Here is a 22,543-nt window from a genome sequence, read left to right as displayed (position 1 = left end):
ATATGATTCCCATGTTAAAGGTATTAACACAAGATGTAAAGAAAGTAAAGATATATGGGCATATACTTTGGTTGAAATGTAAAACACAAATGTACAATCAAGCATTGGAGAAAAACTATTAAAAGTGTTGATAATCAGAAATCCCGACTGCAATAATACTATATGAATGCTTACAGACACACAATTGTATATTGTTGTCATTGAAATAAATATGCAATATTGCATTGAGCCTTGCATTTCCAATAAAGTTTCAATACTTCCATGATACAAGCATCATATATAAACCCTCTACGCTGTTAACATGCACAAGGAAGGCACCCAAAACGACATTGTACAATCGAACAAATAACACAAACATACCACACATGCATCACAATAGCTTAACCGATATTGATTTAATTTGATCAACGCATTAGAACGGACAATGTTACTCGAGTTAGCTGGAGTTTACCCCTGATATGCGTGTATTCAAGCTGTTTGAAAGCTATTATCATTTAACACAACACAACTGAGCAAAAATAAGGTATTTCAAATTCTAATAATTTAAAATATATTAGTTATGTATTAAAAGTCAATTAATCTGATGGCACTGCACTACATAAAAAATGATTATATTTGATATGCATCTTAATTCTCGCTCGTAAATGTGTTTTTTCATTCAGTCGAATACTGCTTCGTTTACTCGTTGTAAGATTGAAATGCCCTTTTTAACTTTTGTTTTTAAATCCATTTTTAAATTTAAACTAAGATGACTACTAAGTACGTTCAGAAATGTATGTCCGTTTTAAAAAGCCAAGAACCCTCGAACCCAAAACATCTTGTGTGAACTATGCCACAAGTCCGATCTCAATTTCAATGTTAAATGAAGGCTTAAATTAATTGTATGTCAGAATCTACCGCCCGCACTTATGCGACAACTAGTCTATGAAAACAATACGGCCTAACCACACCGCAATAACATGTAATACGTTTTATCTCAATCTACTTTTAATCTCTATCTTTAATTTTTGAGCTCTATTCTATAATAAAACCATATTACAGGCATGTTCAAAACCATAAATTCATAAGTGGAAACTTAGGTTAACTTCCGAATATAAACAAAATGTAAAATGTATTGGATATCGTAATCTGGATGTTGTAGCTTATATACTATCATTCATGTTTTTCTCTCGTATTTTTTATCAAAGGGTGTATAATTAACTAAAAACGTCTGTGAAAACATCATAAAATATAATCTTTCTGTTTTCTGTGGAACACCATTACATTACAGTGTATTTTAAGCTTCATATCGACGTTATAGCGTATGCACCAGCAGATGAGTCTCTAAAAGCTTCATGATAATAGCCGCTTTCAACAGCGTCTGAGATGGATGTATAGCTATTTTTGCTTTTTGATTCACCAAGGCATTGAATCGGCATTAACCGTGTGCAGAAACTGCCTATTAATCGCATAAATCGCATGGGTTTCCGGAATGTTCAGTGTAAATAAAATATCCCCTTGCTCCTTTAGGCTACTACATTTTTTTATTATATTTATCCATTATAAGTTGTTTTTCAGTATTGAAAACAACATGCTCATTATCAAATGTATTCCTAGAACACAGGTTTTGTCAATTGTATTTTGTTTAAATATTAATCCAAGTGTATATCAAGGATACAATGCTCATGTAGAGAGTTGGATATCTATATTTTTGTATATTATTACATATGTATCACTGTCTTTGAATTTTTCACTCCAAAATGAGGAGTGAAAATATCAACATTCAGAATCTACTTTAAGAATCCATTGAAGTTACTTCCCCTTGATCAAAACAAAACACTTTACTTTGAACCCGAAAATGTTGGCAAAAAATATTTAGAATTTAAAGAAATGTGAAATAAGATTAAATTATGATATATTTAGAAATTGACGACTTACCGTTTGTAAGAAAAGTTTTTATCCCGTTTTATCAAACATTTTCTCTACATTGAAGCTGAATGTTCGAACATTTGCTTCCATACCAAACAAATTACAGACAAAGACAAATGTTCGAACATAAATAGAATGTTATATCATCGTTCAAATGTATTTTGAACTGTTTGTCGTTGTAATGCGTAATACGAACTTCCCGGAAAATTCACACATCAATTTACAGATAAACTGATAATATTACCCCACCAAAGCCTCAAAATTGCGTTCAAGCGAAACAGATTGGTCTCTGACAGTAAGATGACTGAATATCCTTGTATCATGAAACTCACGCTAAAACTAAGAAAAATGTTTTATATCCAATGATTATCCGCAATTGTTTCGCTAACACATTCGACCTTTCAAATTTTTATTCAATATATGACGGCGAAGTAATTTGCCAATGTGTTCATGCCCTGCTTAAAATAAAGTGTTTTCATTATTGTTTTGGAACATAGATGTACACATAAAACTTCATTGATACCTGTTCATAAAATCTTTGCACTAAAAAACGAGCTAATAATAAACCATGAAAAATAATATCCGATAACTTTTCCTCAACAAACCGGTAATAGAAAATTGACAGCTTTGTCGCAAGCTATACGTTTACATGAGGGGCGTCCCACGGGTAGCAGCGTAAATAACACCTTTTTCAAAAAAGGGTGTTATTAAGAAAATAAAGTAAAATACAATAAAACTCGGAAAATAAGCATAAAAGAAACAGAAAATTTGTTTTGTTTTTTGTCAGTGTAAGATCGTATTTTATTTCACGAGTGTCATAATAAAACATATTTTCACGATTGGCGAATTACGAGTGGTGTAATACTAATTTTCATTTTCAGAAATAGATTGGGATTTATTCAAAGTATTATAATATAGATGTCGGTTTTCAACCGAAAAATTCTTAAAAAAAAATAAAAAATGAATTAAATCATCAATAACTTAAAAAATAGTTAATGATTTTTAGGCAAACATAAATCACGCTCAAGCGAACACTATTTTCAATTTAATACGTTTAAAATCTGTGAAGAATATGTAATCGTGTACTATTAAGGCTGTTGAAATTAAACACAAGTATCCGTTAGTCTATTTAGTTAAATTCTATGTTAGTAGATATGGAGATACAATTTAGTCTACGCTGGTGGACTTGTCCCTCTATTTGTCATTTCAATCGTACTTTTTGTTTACTTTCAAATTTAATTATATACTTATTGGGATTGTTTGAGATAATACAGGAAGGAATCAAGCGACATTAAAATATATAAGGTTTGGGGTTATTTGAGATAATACAGGAAGGAATCAAGCGACATTAAAATATATAAGGTTTGGGGTTATTTGAGATAATACAGGAAGGAATCAAGCGACATTAAAATATATAAGGTTTGGGGTTATTTGAGATAATACAGGAAGGAATCAAGCGACATTAAAATATATAAGGTTTGGGGTTATTTGAGATAATACAGGAAGGAATCAAGCGACATTAAAATATATAAGGTTTGGGGTTATTTGAGATAATACAGGAAGGAATCAAGCGACATTAAAATATATAAGGTTTGGGGTTATTTGAGATAATACAGGAAGGAATCAAGCGACATTAAAATATATAAGGTTTGGGGATATTTGAGATAATACAGGAAGGAATCAAGCGACATTAAAATATATAAGGTTTGGGGTTATTTGAGATAATACAGGAAGGAATCAAGCGACATTAAAATATATAAGGTTTGGGGTTATTTGAGATAAAACAGGAATGAGTCAAGCGACATTAAAATATATAAGGTTTGGGGTTATTTGAGATAATACAGGAAGGAATCAAGCGACATTAAAATATATAAGGTTTGGGGTTATTTGAGATAATACAGGAAGGAATCAAGCGACATTAAAATATATAAGGTTTGGGGTTATTTGAGATAATACAGGAATGAATCAAGCGACATTAAAATATATAAGGTTTGGGGTTATTTGAGATAATACAGGAAGGAATCAAGCGACATTAAAATATATAAGGTTTGGGGTTATTTGAGATAATACAGGAAGGAATCAAACGACATTAAAATATATAAGGTTTGGGGATATTTGAGATAATACAGGAAGGAATCAAGCGACATTAAAATATATAAGGTTTGGGGTTATTTGAGATAATACAGGAAGGAATCCAGCGACATTAAAATATATAAGGTTTGGGGTTATTTGAGATAATACAGGAAGGAATCAAGCGACATTAAAATATATAAGGTTTGTGGTTATTTGAGATAATACAGGAAGGAATCAAGCGACATTAAAATATATAAGGTTTGTGGTTATTTGAGATAATACAGGAAGGAATCAAGCGACATTAAAATATATAAGGTTTGGGGTTATTTGAGATAATACAGGAAGGAATCAAGCGACATTAAAATATATAAGGTTTGGGGTTATTTGAGATAATACAGGAAGGAATCAAGCGACATTAAAATATATAAGGTTTGTGGTTATTTGAGATAATACAGGAAGGAATCAAGCGACATTAAAATATATAAGGTTTGGGGTTATTTGAGATAATACAGGAAGGAATCAAGCGACATTAAAATATATAAGGTTTGGGGTTATTTGAGATAAAACAGGAAGGAATCAAGCGACATTAAAATATATAAGGTTTGGGGATATTTGAGATAATACAGGAAGGAATCAAGCGACATTAAAATATATAAGGTTTGGGGTTATTTGAGATAATACAGGAAGGAATCAAGCGACATTAAAATATATAAGGTTTGGGGTTATTTGAGATAATACAGGAAGGAATCAAGCGACATTAAAATATATAAGGTTTGGGGTTATTTGAGATAATACAGGAAGGAATCAAGCGACATTAAAATATATAAGGTTTGGGGTTATTTGAGATAATACAGGAAGGAATCAAGCGACATTAAAATATATAAGGTTTGGGGTTATTTGAGATAATACAGGAAGGAATCAAGCGACATTAAAATATATAAGGTTTGTGGTTATTTGAGATAAAACAGGAAGGAATCAAGCGACATTAAAATATATAAGGTTTGGGGATATTTGAGATAATACAGGAAGGAATCAAGCGACATTAAAATATATAAGGTTTGGGGTTATTTGAGATAATACAGGAAGGAATCAAGCGACATTAAAATATATAAGGTTTGGGGTTATTTGAGATAATACAGGAAGGAATCAAGCGACATTAAAATATATAAGGTTTGGGGTTATTTGAGATAATACAGGAAGGAATCAAGCGACATTAAAATATATAAGGTTTGGGGTTATTTGAGATAATACAGTAAAAAATCAAGCGACATTAAAATATATAAGGTTTGGGGTTATTTGAGATAATACAGGAAGGAATCAAGCGACATTAAAATATATAAGGTTTGGGGTTATTTGAGATAATACAGGAAGGAATCAAGCGACTTTAAATATATAAGATTTTGGGTTATTTGATATAATACAGGAAGGAATCAAGCGACTTTAAATATATAAGATTTTGGGTTATTTGATATAATACAGGAAGGAATCAAGCGACATTAAAATATATAAGGTTTGGGGATATTTGAGATAATACAGGAAGGAATCAAGCGACATTAAAATATATAAGGTTTGGGGTTATTTGAGATAATACAGGAAGGAATCAAGCGACATTAAAATATATAAGGTTTGGGGTTATTTGAGATAAAACAGGAAGGAGTCAAGCGACATTTAAATATATAAGGTTTGGGGTTATTTGAGGTAATACAAAAAGGAATCAAGCGACATTAAATATATAAGGTTTGGGGTTATTCTGACATTTACCTAAAATGAAAACAATATATCGCCTTATAGCTGTATTCTTTTGTGTAAATATGAGTTCCAAAGCTATGCTGATAATTATTAAGACATGATACTTTGATGAGTAAATATTTATAGGGACTTTCGAGATTTGATCATCTCCTTTATAATTGTGAAGTATTTTTAAAGGTAGTTAAATTTGTGGATACTTCCCCGAGAAGTTTATATTAGGTGTTATTATTACATTAAATAACACACAAACGCTAAGCGGTATTATTTTACTCATCCCTCTGTTTACGAGTTCATAAAGTTAGAAAAATAGAAACTAAATAATACAACATTCCGTGTTGGTTAAAGAAACTTTGTGTTGAAGGCGACCCATGTTGAATGTGGAAGTTGAACGTTTGTTCTGTCCATCCGTATCTTTGATCATATTATTAACCCGTGCTAACGAATTGTACACGTTCAAGAGTTCACATTTAGGAGTAAAAACGAAAAGGTAATACTTTTTTGAAAGCAACATCATTCACTCCTTAAAGAAATCACCATTTGACATTTTTATATTAAGATCATTTCAAACTGTTTAGATAAATTGATTTTTTTCAGCAATATAAAAAGGCAAGACACATAATTTTTGTAGAATGCCAAAATAAACGGGCTGTACTAGCCCTGACTGAAGCCCCCTAACACCTTTTAACAGTAGCTTTGTGAGCGTCTGTTTATTCATCTTGCAGAGCTGCATGATACAAATATCAATATAATGTAAAGCTGAATGCTTATCTTTGCATACAAAGTGTATTGCGAAACGTTTATGTGCTTTTTAATCGTGTATTATTCCAATTAACTGTGGCGATTTTATCTCGTTATTACTGTGAACGGTTAACACATTAATAAACAAAATAACAAATGGTCTCTGGATAAGGCCGCACTGGTGTTTAACTTCATTTACACTTGAACGATACACATAACATCATAACGCATACTTGGTGCGCATGTTAGCTTAACGTTTAACGATGCATAACTTTTTACGGATCTAATGTAAACATTGTTTTTCGATCACAGGAATATGAAACCGATTGAATTGTTTTCCTCAAGGCAACAATGCTGATTTCCTTTTTTCCAACTGAAATATTTTCCGCAAAATGACTTGATACAGACGTACGATATCAGATATGAGGTGGGATTTAAGCAAGTCTTGTTAGAAATTCAATGCAAAAGTACTTAAATAACAACGGTATGTGAAGAGCATTGTTACATCAGAAATACATCTTTGATTCCTGCATTAGAGCACTATGGTATCCAATCCAACACAGCAGTGACATGCACTTTAAAGTTCTATTAAAAAAAACGTTGTTTGTCTAGCATTTTCTTTAAGGTTGATACTTTGCCTTTAACAGGTAAAATACTAACCTATGGTACTTGCTTCTCCCTGTAGTTTTAATTGTTATTTTATATTAAATGAAAGGCACCAGGAAAATCTGCTGACAATAGAAAAAATGACATTTTACAAATTGTCTTATTCTACACCAATGCAAGCATTCTGCTGAAATTGCAAAATGTACTCTAAAAGTAGAAAGTCTCGAGGGGGGCTTAGGAAAATCTTTACGATAATTATTGCGTGAATAAAGCATTGAAAACCATGCTGTGTGTATGTTTTTATGTATGCCTACCTAAACAATATCATCGACCGCATCAGAACAAATGAAAAATAGCAGAAAGCGATTTGAATGGTTTTTAGGCATTCAAATCAGTACCGATTTTTTTCTTAATATTTCATTTTGTACTGAACCATATACATTACTTTGCGCGATGCTGTGACTCACCTTTGATTCATATTTTTGATAGGAATATTCAAACAGAAAATGTCCGAGCACCTATTACACAATTCCCAGCATTTAGCTCATTTATACTTAAAAAACATTTCAATTTCTATGTTCACCATATTCATTTCTAAGGTTACTTTGAACATTTTAGAAACAAAAAGAACAACTTGTTTATTAAGACTTTACCAGGTGATACAAAATTTGAAACATGAAATTGAAGTGATTGAAAGGTACAAAATTGTATAAACAATGTTAAACATGCTTTCAAAAAAGCAGAAATTAGCTCAGTAGCCAAAAGTTTAAACAAAAACAACTTTAAATGACACAGGGTAAACGCCAAAGACATAAAACAAAAAACCCATCCCAAACAAGAAACAAATGAATCCCATGAATAGTGTGTGTTTGTTGCATGTTACAGCCGAAAAGGAGCAAACTTTTAAAATGGAATTCATGAAATATAATAATAAACACTTGCAAGAAATTCACTTTTAAAATCGGAACTACAACGCCAAGCAACTCAGTCAATACTGTAAGACAGTATACAGCCGAGTGTTTAACTTCCGTTAAATGCGATATACAGGAAGCATTGTAGTTTGTTAGTAAACAAAGCCTCTAAAATTCGGGGGCATTTTAGCATGTGTTGAATTTCCTCGGTATTTAGAAACAAAGAAGTCAAATACTTTTGATTGTTTTTATTCAAGCACAAAGGTATCGTTACTGACATATTTATATAAAAAAATAATTCGTCGCTTTTATCTGCTTTAAACAAGCGTTCAATATCAACTATAAAATAAGCAAAAATTTCTTTTTCAGATATAAAAAAAACAGTTAAAAACGTTTTTGTTGCTTAAGTCTTTCATTGATTTAACGGATATGTAAAAGCTGTCGAAGTGTTTTTACTTCGGTTCGAATTCGCCATTCTATGCTCTTTTTCTACCAATATTTTTAACAACCTATTTTTCACAACTCTATAAATAAAATAGCATCTTGATAAAGTTACTACATTATGCTTACCATTCAACAATCGCCTAAGGCCATCTGTATTTGAAATACACTGAAAAAGACAGATGAAACGAATACTCTGTTTAGAGATTTTTTAGGAAATCCATGGCAAATATACATGCGCATACCTCATACACACGTGATTTGTTGAGACGGATGGACGTGGTTTAATTATTTATTCTTTGTTCGAATGTCGGAATGACATACTTCAAAACATTAAAAAAAATCAATGTAATGGTTTTGGATATATCTGATATTTACTCAAGATGAGGGTAGTTCACTGGCGGTTTGTTTACACATACGGGGTATGTTAGGAAGTAGTTTATACTTGACCACTTAAAACCACTTTGTAAATACATACATACATGCCAGATGCATATATATTTCTGAAATTTGGAAGAGAAATAATCTGGACGATTCACCATCGTATGTTTTCACTGCTTTTTTCAGTGTTAACTGGCAAAAAGTGAAGACGTTTAGAATTGTATTGGAATGCTTTGTAAAGCAAATATCAGGTTCAGCAGTATGTGTTTGTTCTAGCGAATGTAATTCGTATTTCTTTTGTAGAAATAATAACTTTAATTAGTGAAATTAGTGATATGTACCGCCGCTCGTATGCTAACAATTAAATATTCACTAAATAGAAGAATGACTACAATATTGCCTCATATAATAGAGAACAAACCAAATATTGTTTTTTTTCTTGGGAATGGACTCAGTATGAAATGGAGAATGAGTTAGTTGGAAATCGGCTTTCCGCTGAAGACGCAAGTATTGGTTCACATCATTCCATCTCCAGCGGCATTGGTCGGACAGTTGGATAGAGGCACTACACAGTAAAGGGCGAGCTTTGAAGGTTCCGTCAGAGCAGTTATAGGCTATTTACTAAATTAATATAACAAAACATTTTTTTCGTAATTGTGATGGGTTTTATCGAGACGGGACGGCTAATATAATATTTTAATGACGCTAAGTATTTTAATGGATGTTATAAAAAGCATCGATACAGAGAATTAAGAGCTTAAGTGAAAGTAATAGTGCTAGATAAAGATTGTATGTATGTTAAATTGAACATCAATTGCTCGGAAAATAATGAATTATTGACGTATAAAGTGCTGCCGTTGACACTCCTTCATCAAAATGTCTCCGTTATGCATTATTGAAACCTTTTAGGACATTGTTACTACAGTTTTTGGGTTTAGAAAAAGTTTTATTTAAGGAAACATATGTGCTGCAATTTTGACGTTTAGGGTAGGATATAATTTTTGTATTATATCAGTTTTCGAGTGGAAGCGCTGTCAGGAACAGTTGGATTTAGATAGTGTTATGTTTTAATTATTATTAAATAAACTTCAAGTGAAACTTTTAAAGCACGCGCAATTTAAAGTGGCTTGGGTGCGTTTATCAACCATTTGTATTCGGATTTCTTTCTAATAGGTAAGTCACTAAATATTTATCTTTGATTTTTATTGAAAAATTTAAACATTTGTTCAGGGGTATTATCTGTAAGTATACATAAAACATTAAATATATTTATTAAGGATTTACAGGAAATAATGTTAAAACATATTAATATTATTTTCAAGAAGCGAAGGTGATAGAATAGCGTTGCAGGTAATAGTAGAACAAACACAACCACAATGATAAATTAATATTAAATCATTTATTCGAAAAAGGAACACCAGGCTATTGCAATATACATAAATACACAACTTTATATACACCATTGTATATGAAACAACAACAGCAAGATACCTTTACAGTGGTATGTATTTCTTTATAAATGCAGTGTAAGTAATTTAGATATAACTTGAGAAACGTGATATCATGTAGATTGAAGTGAAACAGCGCTAATTATATGCCATTATGTGTGGACTGTGTGCATTGTTTTGTGCGAATCAACCAATAGGAAAAGGTATATTTACACTAGCAAATCCAATTAGCGTAAATTCTGCTTGATAGGTTGAAGTTACTACACCCACCACCCGAGGTAATAAAGTTATACAGACAAGCGCGCCACCTGCGGAATATAGCGTTGGCTAGTGCTGTATTTGTTTGTACAATTCCGTGCTATAAGAAGTATGCTTGTATTTGAATATCGTTGTGGTCTTTCCGTGCCATCTTATTTCATGATAGCTCGCACCGCCTTTAATAGAATGGATTGACAGTAGCCAATCACTATTCACCGTAAGTTTATGCGGGATAAGTAAAAGGAACTGCACGCGCCACCCGAGTTTTGCTCACGGGCACTTGCTTTGGTTTATTTACCGTTCTTATATGAGGGCTACGGCCGGTTGCTCAGGTGATAAAAGAAGGGCTTATGAACGTATTACGAATTCTCGGGTTGCAAGGCGGTACCTTATTATAGCGGCCTTATACCTGTGCAATCAGACAAGATAATCCGCTTTGGATGGCAGAGATGTTTCGTCAAGCATACGATTTCTTTTGATAGTCATTTTACTTCATAAACCAGCTCGGTAGTAGATTTAAATTTATGTTATTGTTTAGTTTAAACATATTTATTTTACAACGATTGTGAAACAAGTTATTACAACATTATATTAATCACTCTCGATGGCACGATTTTATGTTATTGTTGAAATGCAATGTTGTATTGACAAAAAATTGATGTCGATTAAACACTATTTAAAAACGAACCATAAATGACGATTTTTATTCGAAATATTTTCAATAAATACTCCATATTTTGAAATATTTCACTGTTGTATACAGATCCCAAGTCGAAATTAAACTCAGCACGCACAGGGCTGGGACACAATTTTAACGACGTCATTACCGAAACGATGTTACGTTCGCATATATTTTGGTTCGCTTTTCTGAAAACATACAATAAAATGTCATTTTATACCCCTTTCTGATATTCCAAAATTTGGTGCAACAGGGTCCCTACAGTCTAAAGAGATAAATGCTCTTATTCTAAATGAAAGTCGAGCTCAATAATGATCGAGCTGTGTATTGTTTCTCGTACAATGTGAGATTTACTGTTAGATTGCAACAAATTCCACCTTGTTAACACCAAAAGTAAATATTTTACTCGTGGCTACGCCACTCCTGAAATATAGCTGTTGGTGATCATTTTGTGAAATATATTGCGATCATACACTGAAACATACAGTAAATATGTCATAATATCATAAATACTTTTCGATGATTTTAATTACAAGAATGATATTTTATGATTTCGTCATAAACGATATAGCACGGGAAATGTTTTTGTATGAGAAGGCAACTCACTGTACTATCATAAATACGAATATTTATCACGCCTCCAACATGAATAATGTAACGCCATGTTGGTCCAGCACTTGTCACGCGGTGATCCCATATTCTTCCATCATTGGTCATTAATCTTTATATAATACCGAAATGGCGTTTGTTTCTTATTTCGATGAATAAATGAAAAAAATGGCGTTTTGATCGCTGCAAACAGGTTGTATACGTGATATATACTTTACGGTAAATTATGTGACCCAACATGATATATACCAGGCAATGGAACCAATATCGGGTGAGAGCCCCTACTAACCCCATAACATATTTTACCAAATGGTGAAGGTATGCCGTTTAAAAACATAAAAGCAATGATGTGGTTTCTTTAATATCTATCTGTTGAATTAAACATCTACTTGCTAATATTTCATTTTCAAATTACCGTTTCCATGATGTTGAACATACAACGTGACAATACTTTAGCCAATTTGGTACGCAACTGAGAAAAAGATATAAATTAACATTGTCTAAGTCAAACTGATAAAAATGTTTTGTTATATAACAAAAAAAACCTCACATTTCAAAATTGCTCCTCTTAATAGATGTATTTATATAAAAGTAATAATAAATATACGATAAGATTATTTGGTGATGATAATGTTTGAACTCAGCAATACACTCCGTTTATAGCTATTCAATTATAAATTCCGTTTACAGCCATATTCGATAAAATGGTTAAAATGTAATATGTGCAGCCCGAGGAAAGTGGTGTTTATGCTACGATTTAAGCTTTATTATCGAAACTCGGATTACTCCTATAAACAGAGCTTATCAGGTACGACCTGAACAACCGTTTTGAGTGCATAAAACCAAAAACGTTTTTCCAATATGGAGCACCAATACAATATAGGGGTAAGTTTAAAACCGAACCAATTCAATCTATCTCGTAAATTTAAATAATCTTATTGCCATTTTTTAGTTCTAGAACTAAATAAATTGTTACCAATGTGACGAGAATGATTAAGTGACGATTAAGATCCTTAATAACACGTACACGCTGATCTGTCAAATAAGTTAACATAATAGTTCACTAACAAAAATACTCAATATATTTAATAGTTTCAAAATCCAAAAACTACCAAGAATAACATAATCCAACAATCATATACAACATTGCACATAAACATTAGGCGGTGGTTGGTGAGATTCGTCATTTTTTATAATGGATAACACTCAAAGTATTGTAATGATTGAAGCGTTCCAGAAACCAAATTGAGCAATGTCTACAATCAACCGCCTCTAGCTGAAACGTGTTTCATATCGAATAGTTATTTTTTAAAATGTTGAGAATCATGTCTGTTATTTTGTCCCTATAAATGATCAGAACTATAAACGTGTGTACGACATTCTCAGCATGTCAGATTATGTTTTCACAAATTATGTTAAATATTATGAATATACCAGAATCAGAAAGCAAACTGAATGGTTTACCAAATTACTCACAAAAATATATGCTTCCTATAATGTACATTGCATGTGGCTTTACTCATAAGTACATGCATGTAAATTGTCTCTATCCTGTATGCATGTCAAACCAGGAAAACTCAGAGAAAAAAATATACAACATCTGAAGCAGGTATATTTGCCAAAATCCCTTTTAAAATCCCTTATTATGTTGAACAGTCGCCGCCCTCATCCGGTTTGAAAAAAAAAATATTAATTAATTATTAAATACAATAACATACTTAGTTAAAACTAACTGACAAGGTCAAACTTTTGTAACAAGATACTATGTGGCTGTTTCTGGTTACCGCTTGTTGCAGCATGTTACACCGCGACGCTTGGCAAGCAGTCGCGATTCGTACTGTCCGAAAATGAATATTCTTTGTAGCGATGTCTGTTATAATTTTGCTAAAACAGTATTAGCGAAATAAACAATGGTTGTAACATTACATAGGCATATAATGGCATTTAATTAGTTTAAAGAGTAATGGTAAAGCACTGTATTATAGTAATCAAGTTTTTTAAGTATAATGCGGAATGAAAAAAATAGAAAATAGCACAATGAAGGTCGAGAAATGTCAAAATATTTAAGATAGATAGGCTCAGGCCAGACGTTTGTTTTGTATTGTTATTCGAAAAATGATGTGCGCAGGAGGAGGAAAACTAAAATTAACACTGTTCAGGATTTTGTTAATAAGTTATTTATTTTCCAAGTTTATGACGAATGTGTTTTTTTTTACATTCACTAGATTATCGCAAACAGTTTTTCGTTACTAAATGTGTAAGTTAATTGTCAATTTGTTTGTGTTTTTCCATAGTATGCATACAATTTGAAAATAAAACTTTTCAATATATTTATATGCCGATGTTTATGTAACAATTATGATTGTTTTATTTTAATAATGGTAAAAATATAAAGGTATTTGCCTTTCACTATTGCAATCTAAAAACATATAAAATAAATGAAATAACACCCTTCTAATATAAGTATTGTAAAACTTTTAAAAAAGAAAGCATACATTGAATGATTAAACACGATGAATTATTGGGCCATATAGTAACAATATAGAAGCTGATAATGGAAAACAACGATTAGAATTACAACAACAATACAATGTCCAGCAAGGTCCATTTGTAAAAACAACTAGCATCGTATGTGCACAGTAGCATCAAATGATATCAAATGTATATACAGACATAGGAAAACATAAATTACTTTGTATATATCAATATACAATTAGGTTTATTCACAGACTGATGTCCTAAGAATATAACTAGGTTTGTTATTTTAACACTTTTTGTCTAAAAAAAAAGTTCACATTCTTTATATTTGATATGACTAGAACTATGGTTATGACAATAGTTTGTGTCTGAAAAAGAAGTACACAAAGATCATATTTGATATGACTAGAACTTTATTTATCGGAATATTTTGGACACTGTTCCAGAAAACACCAATAAACAGTCCAAACTTAAGTTGTTGTTTATCAATTCATCGAATGCCTTATATGCATAAACACGTTCTATTGAAAAAAAGTATCAATTTCCGATGACATGGGTTTTTTTAGTTTCATTTATGCAAATCCTTGTAATATGTGTATTAATGGTTCTAGAAATCTTAAACGAAACCAATTATTTTATATTTTTGTTGCGTATATCGTCATATATCGTGTTTGGTTTATGTTCCAAACCCATTTACCAGGGGAGAAAACCAGGATGGAACCCTTGTTTCACAAAATGTAAATTAATCAAGGAAATGTGTTAGACAAAATTGTTTTTCTGTTAGATTGCTATGATAGGCAAGAAACACCTTCTAGAAATACCTTGTTATTTTTATCAGATTGTTGTTAAAGTCCCGTAAGTTCAATGTGAATATTCAGACACATGAAATCAAGAATATTAATTAGTTTTTTGTTTCTGTTAAATATTATTGTACATTTTATTTCTGACAATAAACAGTGTAAATGTTGATCCTAAAATCGAGTATTGTTTACAGTTTTGTTTGAAAGTTAAGTATTTAAATTATTTCATAATTTGTCAGATGTGGAGCTTTCCATAGATGGGTGTATCAACCAGGATTTGTGTAAAGCTTTTTATATGATCATTTACATATTTATAACACTTATAATTACTCGATTATGTTTCGTCATATTTGACTGACATTCAAGTATAATGATAGCAAATAAGTGGCTTATTTATGTGCATATGGGATTTCAAATAACTCAAAATGTGAATAGATTAATAACATAGTGACGTCTACGTCTTTTATAAAAAAAATATGATGATAATGTTTACACTGTCAATCAAAGTATGGAAGTGATGAACAAAGCCACTATATAAACATGAATCAACAAGCTGTATTGTGCTTCATATGAGCCTGAGATCGTGTTCTCTTAAACACGGAATATTTCAACTAGTTTGATTGTCTATTCTTGTTCAAGATTGTGTTTAAGTAAATGGGGAACGATGTTATTGTTGGCATGGTCCGTTGGGGTCATTGAATATGTGTCAATTATTCTTGAAAAAGAAATACCGATGAAGCTGATACAAGAGGTATTGACAGTCAATGAGTGTACTTAATAATCACTGTCAATGGAACCGAGACTGTTGTTTACTTTCTGTGAATGTATTAAATGCTACCCGAAAGGATATGTTTACTTTAATTTGTATTATTAAATAAGATTACGAATCCTTTTTATAACCAGAATCAAGAAACATAATACTGCGATCAGTTTCTTTTTTTAACATTATAACATCCTAATAAGAAATAGTTTGCGATGATCAAGCGATGTTTGACCCAATAAAACTTCTCTACAAAGTGAATGAGAAGGATAATAATAAATGCTCATATTTGTTTTATTATACGGTATGATACTTGCTCACCACATTTTGTTATGCACATGAAATTGAGTATAAAATGTTATAATGTATTTCAGGAATTTCCTCCATTGGTAGGCGACTATGAATACAACACATTCGATCACTGTCGGCTCGAGCGACGAGAGTCTTTATTGGCTAACCAACGATATGGGCGAAATCGCTGACATGCAAATGAGCAATGAAAATAGAACTCGCAACGCCAATATTACAGATACCGGAAGGAATGAAGGGCTTGCCCAGGTAGAAATTGCTGTGTTGGGGGCAATTTTATGCATGGCCTTACTTGGTAACTTGATCGTTATCGTTGTTCTTATATACAGGAAGAGGAAACTAAGTCGAATGCAAATGTTCATTATTCACCTAGCGGTTGCAGATATTTCGGTTGCACTTTTTCAGGTCTTGCCTCAACTTGTGATGGATATTACATTTAAATTTGATGGAAACAATTTTCTTTGTAAGCTTGTCAAGTACATGCAAGTTGGAACAATGTATAGCTCCACCTACGTATTAATCATGACCGCTTTAGACCGTTATATGTCCATATGTGATCCGCTAAATTCACAAACATGGACAAGAAAGAGGGTAAATGTTATGGCTGCAATAGCTTGGATCCTTTCTGCCATATTTTCATTACCACAATTATTTATCTTCTCCTATAAACAAAGACTTGATGGAGTTTACGACTGCATGGATAATTTTGATTTGCAAAAGCAATTTTGGACATTGCAAGCTTACGTTACATGGATATTCATATCAGTATATGCCGTTCCTTTTGTGATACTGACCATATGCTATACAAAGATTTGCCACGTAGTTTGGGTTAGCGTGAACGCAAAAGAAACACATAAGGCAGTCAAGCGCAAAACACACTACAGAAACGGGTCTTCGCCATATCACAACGAGGAGACTGTAACAAACCCGAGAGCTCACTCAAAGAAAATGTCCAAGTCCAAAATCAAGACTGTGAAACTTACGCTTACAGTTGTGATCTGCTTTATCGTATGTTGGGCGCCATTCTTCATTACACAGATGTGGTCAGCCTTTGATATGAACGCACCCTACTTTACAAGTGAGTATGGTATTGCCAATAAGTAATGAGTGTTTTGTATAAAAATCATCATCGACAAGTTTGCTAAAATTCAACAAAATATCCTTAGGATTACCACTGTAATGTTGCATACTGCATAGCAGTCAATTGTTCTATTTATAATATAAGCCTGTGTCAATGTTATATCAATGTCGCCTTCTTTCCATGTTAGGGGCGCTGGGCTAACGACTTTAAACATTCTGCACATGTTCTGTCCTATATCCAACCCCTACAGCTGGGAAATATTTGAATACCGCTAAGGTGGTTCAGGCTTCAAAAACATTTAAAAAATAGTCCGGCTTAGTCTATTTCCCGGTCGGCGGCCTCAATGGACCTGTACGACTTTTTATGTTTACATGTCTTTGTTTATTTAGTTAAAAGCGACGATTATACAATTTTTGTGTAATATTGCGGATATAAATCGGTGTTTCTGGTTTAATTTATTGAAATGTGTTTCGCATCTCGTTTATGTGTGTTGAAATCGTTAGAAAATATGTTTGTTTATAAAATCTGAAGAAAATAATTTAGCTGATTTAAAAAAATTCAGAAAGCAAATCTAAGTAAATTGGCTGCGGGCGGTAATGGAAAAGAGATGATTTGACAATTGAACAAAACTACAAACAATGATACATCTACACAAGACTGAAAATATCATTAACGATTCCACCGAGCCTGCTTGTGTCATTTAAGAACATACACGAGATGTACATTAGGTTTTTTAATTATTTATTTTCTAGAAATCATTTTATGTTTCGTTCTAACTAGTTTACCAATATCAGTGTGTGTATGCCACATGATAAATTGTGTTTTAAGTGCTTCGTCGAAAGGCAATATTTTGCAAGTTAAACAAAGTTAACTTTACTATGTCTTAGACATAATAAATAAAACATAACGCGCTCAAGGCTGCATACAAAGACCTGCCTGCGGGTTTTTATAGTTTGATTGAGAGTTTAGTATCTTTAAACACTTCGACAAACCATTTCACAAAACCGCCGCCTGATGGAGCACCGCCAGAACATTATTTTTTTAAATCAAGTGTGTCGAAGTGTTTGAGGAAACTAAACAACTAATCACATTCCGGTAATCATATAAATGTGGGGCTCTTTAAGCTATCGCAACGCTTCTTGTTGCTCTCAACTCTTGTACCAATCCTTGGATTTACTTCGCATTATCTATGGACATCTCTTGTCATTGTTATCGCAACAATTCTGGCAAGGCAGAGCTCTTGTACCTGTATTTACATTGTATTCTTCTATTTACAGGTCATATAATTGCTATCGCAACGCTTCTGGCCAGTCTCAACTCTTGTACAAATCCTTGGATTTATCTCGCATTCTCCGACAAACTGTGCAATAGAAGAAAACCAACTTCAATGAAAACGTGGATGTCAACTGCAAACACATACATGTCTGAAACAGAGAGAGATCATTTGCGTATGCGCCAGTTAAATCCGGACAATACGTCATTGTCGTTGTCCAGGTCATTCAATGACTAATACTTGACAATACTTGACAAGAACTATTATTATTTTTATTTTTGTTTTAAATTTGTTAAAGCTGCACTCTCACAGATTGAACGTTTTGACAACTATTTTATTTTTCGTCTTGAAACGAGCCAATTTTTGCGACAATCCATGGACACCAGTTATATAAAACTGCTGACAAAAAATCAGATCGCAGATTTTTGTATATAAGTTTAAAAAAAGAGTTTTTTATGCATTTTTCTTAAACCTTAGTAACGGTTTAAGCCATAAAACATTAATTTTCGAACGGAAATATGAAAATTTACGATCTGATTTTTTGTCAGCAATCTTATATCATTGGTTTGCAGATATTTACGCAATAATTTGCTCTTTCCAATACAAAAATTATAAAAAGTTGTTAAAATGGTCAATCTGTGAGAGTGCAGCTTTAATACTGACGCCATGTAACACTCATTCTAGAAGAAAGATACCAATTATATGCCATCAATTCAACATTGGTTTTACCATATGATTACCCATTGCTTAAAATTATACGTTTTATTATCTTGAACAATTGGTAAATGCTATTGGAAAATTATGACATTTAGCTATGCACATTAAGCTGAAAATCCGATGCACAACGTGACTGCAAATGCCAGGAAACACATTTGTTGATGTTGGTGTTGCTGTGATGTCGTATTTTGCACATATTAAGTGATTTTCATTTATAGCCTTATGCGTAAAAGCGATCATTAGGCTTAACTTCAGATGACATATATGAACAAGCACATGACTGCTAGATCCACGTTTGTTGTTTTTTTGTATTTAGCGATGTTTACTATTTTATTAGTAAGGATATTTTATTATTTATAAATGGAAAATCAACAACAACCATGAGCTGTATTTATTATCTATATATGTACACATATTGATTTAAATGTTTGTATGTAATCTATTTTCAAGAGTAACGCTAGGGACAAACATGTATTTTACGTTCACTCTGACTATGTACCATAATAATCGTTAAAATTTATTAGTATGATTTTCTCTACAAAAAAATGATGTATTGTTTTATTCTGCTACAACACATGCGTTGAATAGCTACCACGATAAAACATGAAAAGAGACTATACTATTATAAATATAAATACGGTTATGTAACTTTTCAATGTAAAGTAACAATATTTACACCTAAACTTACATTCCTTAAATGAACGTCATTTCGGCAATTGCGTTCATCAGTCGATGAACGCAACATCTTCGGATATGTTCGGATCGCAATTCATCGCATAACAATATACATGAAAATTATTGATCTTCTTATTGTTTGTATTGTGTCAGCAGGTCCCGTAAACTATAAATTAAAATTTTAGAAAGTGTTAAGTTATTATATTTTAATCGTCTTGTTGCCAAAAGTGTTTCAATTTTACGTTTAAAGGTGATTTCAAGTGGTTGATCTTTTCCCGCGTTATTGTGACGTCATTTAAACAAAATGTTTCCGGTAACAGTCGGGTCGTCCTATTTACAGAATGGGTAAGAAAGGATTACTGAAAGGTAATCCGAAATGAAATGAAGTATTTTGTAACGTTTTTTTTTAATAAATTAATGAACTATTGGTGTAAATATAAGGAATGAATTGCGGGGTTGATGTCATTATCGGGGATATGAACGCAAATGGGCTGGTCAAAGTATGCGTGGAGTCCTTCGGACTCAACACACTTAGACCAGCCAAATTGCGTTCATACCCCGATAATGACATCAACCCCGCAATTCATTCCTTAAATAAACACAACCATAATATCATGCCCCCATGTGTCAAACTAAGCTTTTAATAGTATTTAATTTTTAATTTCGGAATAAGGATGTATACCTACAATGATATTTTTTACACGCAATATAGTTACAAGAAGTAATGTTTTAGCTACTATGTTGTACAATTACCAAGAAGAATAGCTATAGCAAACAGAATGTTTATCTACAAAGATGTATAACTACGACAATGCATAGATACCACTATCCACAGGGATCGTAATGAATAGCTTACACGATGAATAACAATAGTTACCCCGATATAAACCTACCACAATGTTTACCAAGATGTTAGCTATAGCTAACATGATGTAAATTTAACACGATGTATAGTTACCACGATGTATAGCTAGCTGGATGTAAATTTATCATAATACATCGCTACTTCGATGTAAAGACCCCTCGCTTAATAGCTTACACAATGTATATCTACCTAGACGTATAGACACCAGGATAAATAGTTTACACTATGTGTATCTAACTGGATTTATAAACACCAGGATAAATAGCTTACACGATATATAGCTAACAATTTGTATAGACACAACGATAAAAAGCTTACACGATGTATAGCTATAGTTATTAGGATGTAAAGCTTTTTAATGAAAAGCGACAGTGTAGTGGTATTTGGTTTGCGTAAAAGTATAACATTGCAAATTGACAAATAGTTTATAACTCACCACATTTTGGTCAAAATTATGATTATTGCTGCATAAGTTCAATGTCTGAAAATAAAGTTTGGACATGTTTAATGTTATGGTTTTATCACGCTAACTGTCGGCAATATTTAACGAGCTAATAACAAATGTTTAAATAACATAACAAATAATTTTGGCATATGCGGAACATATAAACTGTGATTCAAACTAAGTTAAACAAAAAAAAGAACTTCCAAGAAAATATGTATGTTAACTGCAAAAGACACGTATTTACGTTGATAGAGGGCATTCATGCATGCGCCAATTAAATCCGTATAAACAGTATTGTCTATGTCAAGGTCATTTAATGACTAATACTTCTTTATATTTATGCTGGTCTATGAATATTTTGAATTTAAGTATCATGCTCATAATAAATCAATGCTACACATATTATAAAAAAAATAGTTGTCTTGTTTTAGTACTTATTTATTTTACAACGATGTTAAAAACCATATAGTGATTAAAGTTTGTTTAATGCATTATTTACAGCGCCATTTGCTTGTTTAACAATTTGGACTTTTTCAAAGTTAAATGCAATGTTAGTGTCTATATAAAACTAAGTAAATAAATGTGGTCTCACGCAAATATGGCTTCAGTATAATGTTGCAATTGTATTACACCAGTGGATTTTAATTCAAGACCTAAACAAAAAATATATATCTTACTATAACCTACGTGTGTATCAACTTAGAATGTCTGCATGGACATTTATTTGATCGAACAATTAAGAAATATATAAGTTAAACGTAAATCTATATCGTTTATATAAGTGTCGACGTTTACAGCATTAACGTTGATTGTTAAAATGGAAAAGCCGCAGTTTGACTCTTTCTTGATAGCTTTGATATGCTTTCATAAGTCTTGGTTGGTGGATATTTAGGGAACATACTCAAATGGTGATGCTTGCAATATATGTATTATACCATCATTGTTTTCGGCAGAATTCATTGTGCTTATATGACTTCTTTTATGAACGCTACAAAAGGCCTGAACAACGATATTGCCATATGCATCTTTATTTACTCTGTCGACAGGCCAACCATCCATCTTTTAAATCGATTCTACTGCTTGTTCGCTAAGGAATAAACACAAACAGTAAGACAAAGTTGTGTGACGTTAGTTATTAAAATAAGCAGTATTATATAAATTATATTGCGTGCAGACATTTCAACACAAACTGCAACATATCCTTATTCAATTCCGGCTTATATCAGAGGTCTAATTATGCAAGACATGTGCATGTTGACTACTCAAACATACCTATTATAAGTAAACGTATATAACTTGTTTTCCTTTATTATTTATCATCTTCAATATGTATTTGGCT

At 32.0% G+C, this 22,543-nt stretch overlaps 2 protein-coding genes across 2 annotated transcripts; both read left to right on the top strand.

Annotated features, from left to right (window-relative positions):
• The first annotated feature begins 9,472 nt into the window (after positions 1–9,472).
• LOC128241705 (cephalotocin receptor 1-like) lies at positions 9,473–18,840 on the top strand. Its single transcript, XM_052958747.1, has 3 exons — positions 9,473–9,980; positions 16,214–17,226; positions 18,507–18,840. Exons 2-3 carry the CDS (start codon positions 16,239–16,241, stop codon positions 18,737–18,739), a joined length of 1,221 nt encoding a protein of 406 aa, XP_052814707.1. The 5' UTR covers positions 9,473–9,980; positions 16,214–16,238; the 3' UTR covers positions 18,740–18,840.
• Positions 15,450–20,050, top strand: LOC128240940 (uncharacterized). The gene is made up of 3 exons (XM_052957929.1): positions 15,450–15,506; positions 16,233–16,397; positions 19,044–20,050. Exons 1-3 carry the CDS (start codon positions 15,450–15,452, stop codon positions 19,236–19,238), a joined length of 417 nt encoding a protein of 138 aa, XP_052813889.1. The 3' UTR covers positions 19,239–20,050.
• The last annotated feature ends 2,493 nt before the right edge of the window (positions 20,051–22,543 follow it).

Source organism: Mya arenaria, chromosome 7 (genome assembly GCF_026914265.1).
Source record: "Mya arenaria isolate MELC-2E11 chromosome 7, ASM2691426v1".
NCBI classification, from domain to species: Eukaryota; Metazoa; Mollusca; class Bivalvia; order Myida; family Myidae; genus Mya; species Mya arenaria.
Note: the sequence above shows the minus strand (reverse complement) of the source record. Positions and strands in the feature narration are given on the sequence as shown.